Raw genomic sequence first — 8066 nt, forward strand, 5'->3', positions numbered from 1 at the left:
AAAATTTTGCACTCCAACAATAGCGTAGCTACTCTCATTTTTCATATTATTTCTACAATTATTTAGCAAATTAGAAGATCTTTAATTCAGCCTAAACTTGAATATTTTACATAGTAATTTATTATTACTCGAAATTTACTTTTACTCATCTTTTATATTTAGTAAATTTATTGATTTAATAAATTAGGTAGTATACGAAGAAAAAATGTCGATCGAAAAACAGACAATGCGATATCTAGAATAAAATGTCAAACTGGATGTAAGAGCGTCAAGTAAAATAATGGAGAAGTATCCATCCAGAAGAATCAATTTTTTATTTTCCAAATTTTTGGAGCATCACTGTTCTCTTTAAAAAGTCGCCGAAAAAGGCAACATATATTTATTATTAGTATCGTTAAGTATTAGTCAGTAAGTTCATTGTTAAGGTAATTATACCTAATAATGTTAGACTTCAATGTGATTTAATCGTTATCATGGTTGAAGATCAGTACAAAGTGTGCGTGCGTACGAGAGCGAGAGAGAGCGAGCGAGCGAGAGAGAGAGAGAGAGAGAGAGAGGCAGTTAGAAATTTCTCGTTGAGAAGAAAATAGCGGGACGCTGATTGTTTTTTCGTGATTGTTTAAAAGTCTGTTTGAAATGGAAATTAAATGTATATGCATTTTAGCGCCGTTGTAAAGGGCACGGTGCACATTTACTAATTGTACGATGTATGTATCGTACGAATGGTCCACCGACTCTCTCGGATCCGTTGCAAATTTTCGCGAAATGTTCCTTGGGCATCTTCCATATACGAATATCTTGGAATAATAATATATACGTATTGCATTTCTCAGAAATAATAAATTATCTGTCTCTAAGCTGTGAGATAACGTGGATCGTTTCAATTCCCCGAAAAGAGTATCTCACGCACATTAAATTAATTTCTTTTGAATCTATTTGGTTAATACTCACTATCAGAATAATGAAGTAACGTTTATACGTTTATAAGGAAAAAATATTTTTATTAGTGAAAAAAAGAAAGGAGATATCTACCTGATGGAAGATGCGCAGCTCAAAAGTATGAAAGCATTTTTATGAATGTGTAGGAAGTAATTCGATATATTGCTCGAGTATCTCGTAAAGTGGCGTTACTACCCTATGAGAAAATTATCTCATAGCACTTATACAGAATATTTCTTAAGTACTAATATTTTAAGAGTTGATTTTTGAAGTCATTTTACAAAGAAAAATTGAACATGTAATCTCAAAGGGTGTTAAAAATTTTATGTGGTTATTGCTTTCAATTAAGCTTTTAATAACTTTTAATAGTTCATAAATAAGAAAAGATTTTTCGCAAACTCGAATCAATAAATAGATAAGGTATTACCTTCACTTTTCATATTTTTAGTTGCCGCTTTGTAAAAAAGCAATGAGATACAAATGAGATTTAAGATTTACAATACATTACTGCTCCGAACTTATATGTCAACAGAATCAAATCTTAAAGGACGTTTGAAAAAGAAACCTCTTTTTATACAAAAGATTCTATTTAGAAACAAAAGATAATTTTACAAAATTTGTGTAATCACTCTGACTCGAGGCTTTTAAGAGACTATTGAGATTCATATGAATTCTTCTTCATAAATGATAAAGAAAAAAATATCAGTTTTTAAAATCCAAAATTTATCTAAAACAATTAATTTCTAAAATTAATAAAGATTTTCTAAAATTTTAGGCAATACTTAAGAAATATCCTGCGTAACGTGTTTAATGCAATATACTCATTTAATCATGATGCGTGCCCACTTTGCGACGTATATTCGTATCAAGCGTGAATCGCGCGTCGATATTTTTTAAAATGGAAATAAAAACGCGTGAGCTTTCACAAGTGGATCCGGAAGGGATCGTGAGACTTTCTTTAAACAATCTTTCATAAATGTACGATTAGAGAGAAACTTTCTACGTATATTAGACGATGTTCTCTATGTGTTATGTTCACTACATGAGATCAATTCAATAGAGATCAACTTCTTCTTAAATCACGTCAATAATTCCCGAGGGGCTACAAATGACGGGAATGATTCTTCATTTCCGGTTTTTTTTTTGGAAACATTGAATGCTTCTTTATCGCACATCATTCCGAAATAATATATTTACAAGACCACATTTACATTCTCGCGCAGAAATTATTTCGCGTATTAAAGCAGACTTTAACACTGGAACTATCAACGTAATTAAAACGACTAGTTTGTAATCTTTTTTTTTTTAAATTATTTATGACAAAGCATTTTTTTAAGCTTCTCGTTATTTTTACTGCAATTTGTAAAAATCGAGATCTAAATTGATCAATTTATTTTTCCCCTTCATATTTTTTCAGAGATATGTATACTATAAAATATTTAAATGGTAGAAATTAATCATCGGTAGTTCTAGTATTAAAGTAGACATTTAATGAACCACACGATCAATGCAACGACGTAGAACCGTTTGAAAAACGGGCAAATTAAGCTTTTTTCTGTATGGATGTGTCCCCGCGGATGAATTGTTAAGAATACATGAAGACAGGACAAAAAAATGGAAAAGTCAGCCAAATACCAAAAATAAAAGATAAAAGAAAAAAACAAAAAAGAATCAAAAGTAATATACATTTGTCCGAGAAGACACTAAAAGAATGTTCTTCGTATTCATTTTGCATATCATAAATTTGCTCATACAGCAATTACAGTTTGTTACTAGCTTTTAAGCACTAATGGGAATTTTTGAAAGAAAAATAAACTTTCTGGGACGTGACACATTTTTTATGTCAAGTCTTCAAGTCATGTTAATTCGTCGATGACGTATACACTTTTCTTTATATAAATGAATAGAAGAGTTTTTTTTATTGGTAAGCTTGTGATATTTATCTTGTGTACATATTCGGTATTCTTCTTTATGTAAGATAATTTGTTTTTATGATGTTCTTATAAACAATTTTGAAAAAAAATATTTATGCAAAAATTAGTTTGAAAAAATCTTACATTGCCTATATAACATGTTTCGAGAAAATTTAGCTCTGGCTGCTTCGCCTTTGCCAGTGTATTTCGTTTATGTATGTGTAAAGCGTTGACGATGGACGGTATTGAGGAGCAACATGTATGAATTGTGCATGTACATAAAAAAAAAAAAATACAATAGACTAAGCGGAGAAAATGCTCGAATCGCAGCGTTCATCGACAAATTTCTTCATATGAAAGTTTATAAGAGAATTCTTCTTTAATAGTGCCAACCAACTATGTAATTCATGAAAAAAAAAAAATAAAATAAAAGTCAAGTAGAAAGAATATGCAACCTAACCCTGTAAATCAAATTCACAATGTTAATCAAAAAATCAAAAAATTTTTACTGACTCAAAAATGTTATGTATGCAAAAATATTGAGATGTAACTCATCATGTCTTATAATTTAATGCTATGTTGAGGATTAAATAGAAAAAAAATTTAATTAGTATGTAATCGAAACAAGCATAATATGAATTATTGCGGCATCTTGGATGACGCAAGAGTCTCATACAGCAATTTCTTTGTCCTCATTGTCCTGCTATTGCACTATTTATTTCCGCACACACCCTGCATCGGAACGAGATGCAATTTGCATACATGCAAGTAGGTGCAGCATTGTCGATTGCTAACTATCTGTGTCAGAACAACGATGCATACAAGAAAAGGTTGTAGTTGCATTACGTAACGCTTGTTACGAGTCAGCGTATATTTAAATTAAGTCTCATTTATTTTGCACATAGTCTTACATATCTTTACACAGTACTAATCTACACGAAAGGGCGTCGTGGAACATTGACAATTTTCGTTCTCCCAAAGATGCCGTACACGCGAAGACTTGTAAGGTATTATATATCTATAAGGCTTGTTTTATATATCTGTAATGTAGAAATCAAACATTTACAAATTCTGTTAAATATTGCTTTTAAAAGATATTAAATTTGTCCATCCTCTTCGCGTGTATGGCAGATCTAATTGCGCAGGTAACCCGACGACAGCAACGAGAATAAGTTTTGCGACGGGTATGCAACAGTATTAAAAAACATGGAAGAGAAGAGAACACTGTGATTCTTTCACCAGTCGCTGCTTCACGGCTGGTGATGCCAAAGAATCACGTCTCTTCTTGGATCACAACACGAAAGAATCGCGGTGCTTTGGGCTCGGATCTGTTACAATTGCTCTATGGCAGAGCGGAGTCGCGGAGAAATCTTAATCCGCACAAATGGGTGCGATTATCATTAATCAAAGGCCCCTTCGAGCGTTATCACAAGTAGAGAGGAGAGCGGCGCGTCGAGCTGAAGTCAGCTCTCTCGCTCGCGGCAATCGAGTCCTTCCTTATTTAGAGCGCGATATATGCGGAATGTCATTATTGCAAATTGGCAAGTCGATGCTCTTCTCCGGGCAGAAGTCCTGTGAGAAATGATTATTATCTTGCATATGTGAAACAACTTTCGCATATTGGCGACTGAACTACTGCGGTCTTCCACCGTCGAGTTTTGATTCGATCATCAATCCTTTCGTGCTGAAGTAGCGATCGCGGATAATCTCGAATAGTTCTCTAAACGACGGCCTGCGGGAAAAGCGGACAACTTCTCCGGATAGTTACGCAGATAGCACCGTACGCGCGACCACGACTAATCTACCGCGAAATAATCTTTTAGCCAACCGACCGATTCGATCATCAATTCCGGTCACAAATTAAAGAACCGTGATCTCGAATGGCTCTGCAAGCGATGTTGCAGGTACTTCTTAGGAATCAGCAATTTGCAATCGAATATCACGATGCGCGTGCACGCGCGAATCTTGACCACCGATTTCGATAGTCGCAATTTTCATTTTCACAAAAGTCTCTGAGGTTTTTTTTCTCGTGTTTCGGAGATACTGGCGCTTGCTGGAACGCCGTTCTAGGTGCGATGAGAGGACCGAGACCTTTTTGAGTACTTCTTCCTCTCGGTAACGATACGTCAAACGGCCCCGTACTCCTCGCTCGATGGCGACTCGTCACTGGCTGATGGCCTGGGTGGCCTGGGAGGTCGTGGTGGCCGATGATGCAGCGTGGGTGCTGGTCTTCTCGGTGGCGGCGGCGGATGTATCCCATAAGTCATATCTTCTCCCTCTTCGCTGCTGGGCGACGGCGAAGGCGCTCGATCCTCCTGTTCCTGCAGCAGCTGTCGGAACTCCTGGATCGACTCGTTCAAGGACCACAATTGCGACAATAACGAGAGATCGAGCTGCCGCAGACCAAACTGCAAATGCGAAAATAATTATTGTAATGAAAATTGAAAATGAAAAAAGGATTATGATATTGCAGTGAGTTTGCGATAAGCACGTAAAATATTTGTACAAGCCATTATCGTTTTGAGGCCTATATTATATTGTTTTATGGCAATGGAAACTGAGTTAACTCGAATTTTATAGCAACTCGATTTCCAATTAGAAATAAATATATAAAATACTTAGGTATAATGTTACTGCTTACATAAATTTTTATTCTATAAAAGATTGACTTTTAGATATTTATTAAAGAGATTCTACGATCATGATTTTTCGTAACCCCGTGACTTTTCTTCATTATTTGCCATCGTGGATTGCTGCGAAATTTCACATAATAGGGTTCAATATATAGAAGCTGGAGGAACGCATTCACTTTTACCATACGGTCTCCAAGGTAAATGTTACCTCGTGATTTACGGACTGAAACGACGCATTTCCAAGCAGCTTGGCGGCTGCTTGGCCGTGGGAACTGAGGAAGAGGGAGTTGTATAGGAGAGACGTGGAAAAGGAGAACGGGAAGAATATGAGAGACGCGAGCGGACAACACGACAAAGAGAAACGAGGCTAGGAGAGGGACGATGATGAAGAGCAGAAGAGAGAACGAAGGTGAAAAGGAGCGAGTGAGGGAAAAGGGGTACAGAGGAGTAAAATCATGCCTGAGGGAATGTAGCGTGGGAGCGGCTGTACGAACTCGCTTCCCGTGTCTGGATTGACTATTAAATTATTAGCCCAACTTAGATACGCGAGTCGAGATGTTGACGCGAACGGAGATCAAACAAGAGTTCATCACGAGAGCTCTTCTCCTCGGAGAGATCCTACTCAAGATCCCGTTACAGTTAATTTCGGGAAGATTGCCGCAATGCCGGTCGGACCACGCAAACGTGGTCGGCATGATACGACAATATTTTTATACGAAACGAATATATAGCGATCGCTGAATCAACAAAAATTTCTAATTCAAATTTCTAACGAAAAAAATGGTTTTGCTGAAATATTCCAAAAAGTTCAGCTAAATAAAAGTCTGAATAAATTTTGTTTGACTATTAAAATAATTATATAAGATGCTATGGCTCATCATGTTTGAGATTATCACATAATTATTTTGATAGACCAGTACAATTATTTTTAGATCTTACGCATAAATTTTTAGATAATTCAGCAAAATACTTTCCACGTAGTTGCAAAGCGACGATAAAATTGATTTGCTAATGAGATGTACAAAAAGATATTGTAATAATTTTATTTGAAATAAACAGTCTTTTAGAATTTCAATCATTAGTCGTCGACGCGATAATGAGATTGTTGAGCCACTAATGAGATGTACGCCAAGAGATATTGTAGTAATTTTATTTGAAATAAACACAAAGCCTCTTAGAATTTCAATCGTTAATCGACGTAGATGAATACGGTAACTAGTAGTAGGCATGTGAAGTATGTTTGCGCAGCAAACTTGCAAGGTAATATAGCTATTAAAAAGCGGCGCCTCTACACAGTTGAGTGATATAAGCGCGTCCTGTCTTTCTCTACCGCGGTATGATATACTCTGGTTTCCCTCGCTGCTTATGATCCCACGCATAAAATACACGCTCATCGTGCGGCGCAATTTACTCACACGCGATCGCGGCCTCGAGGTAACGGGTCATCCGGGTCGCCCAAACAAACGCGGAAGGATCGGGAGAAACAGACAGGAGAGCAACAGAGGTGGACAATGACAACCGAGTGGAAAATGAAGATTCGCGGAACGTGTTCGGACTGACGCGACGGAATATCGAGGATAAGGAGTGGCAAGGATCGAAGTTTAAAAGACAAGGAATACTTCCAAGTAGAAATCAAAGACGACAGGAAAGGGAAACTGTTCAAAAGAAATTAAATTTGTAAACAAAAATAACAAAGATAATATAAAAAGAATTAGAAAACCAATAAAAAATATTATCCAAAATAAGAAATAAAAATTATCATAACATAAAGAAAAAAAATTATCTAAGTATCGAAGTGGAACTGAATTAAAGATTTCGATAGAAATTAGATCATAGACACAAAGCCAATATGGATGGAATAAAAGTTTAAAAAATATTTTAAACACGCGAACACTTCGTGTCATGTTTAACAAATTTTAATGGCACACAAATGTGTGGTTTACAGAAATGAGAGTCGTGCGAATAATTTGCACAGCTTCCGTCGCGATCGATGACAGCGGAAGAATCTCGATGGCCACTCTGAAATCGCACGTGCTTGTTGCACGCGTAGGCGTGGAATTTTCCAGCACATACTCGTAAATACGTTTCGCGCCATGATAGATGACTAATGGTTTCTATTAGAGTTAATGGCTGCCGTTATAGGATGCACAATTTCAGGCACCAATTTGAATCGCATCGACAATTTACTGACCGCATGTCGAGTGATACTCTGCTACACGTGCCATAAAATCCAATTCAATGGTCAAATAATTTTCTAATCGTAAAAGATTTCAATTATTCATTTCTAATCACTTTCAGTTGCTTCAGTCATCTAAAAATCGCACATCCGCAAAACTCTTAAAACGTTTTATTTTTCCATCCAGATTGCACATGAAGAGTATTTTATCGTGTCAAAATAAATTAATCATTGTCCGTATTTCTGCATTTCGTTTGTCTAAAGGTCCTTAAAAAAATAAAATAATTTTATATTACTAAATTATTGAACGATTGAGTATCATTACTTTAAAGACTTAGATACTTTATAACTTTCTTGGGGAATGAAATTGAAACATTGTAAAGATTCGATCTCTCTCTCTCTCTC

General features: G+C 35.9%; 1 protein-coding gene across 3 annotated transcripts in view; it reads right to left on the reverse strand.

The window, feature by feature from the left end:
• Nucleotides 1-3546: 3546 nt before the first annotated feature.
• LOC108751402 (protein FAM89B-like) overlaps nucleotides 3547-8066 on the reverse strand; it is a 19786-nt gene continuing 15266 nt past the window's right edge. For all 3 annotated transcript variants that reach the window (XM_018491560.1, XM_018491556.1, XM_018491557.1), the window contains one exon: nucleotides 3547-5260. In XM_018491560.1, the coding sequence (XP_018347062.1) occupies nucleotides 4979-5260 (282 nt within the window). In that variant the 3' untranslated portion in view covers nucleotides 3547-4978. The remainder of the gene's footprint in view (nucleotides 5261-8066) is intronic.

This window comes from Trachymyrmex septentrionalis, unplaced genomic scaffold (genome assembly GCF_001594115.1).
Source record: "Trachymyrmex septentrionalis isolate Tsep2-gDNA-1 unplaced genomic scaffold, Tsep1.0 scaffold44, whole genome shotgun sequence".
NCBI classification, from domain to species: domain Eukaryota; kingdom Metazoa; phylum Arthropoda; class Insecta; order Hymenoptera; family Formicidae; genus Trachymyrmex; species Trachymyrmex septentrionalis.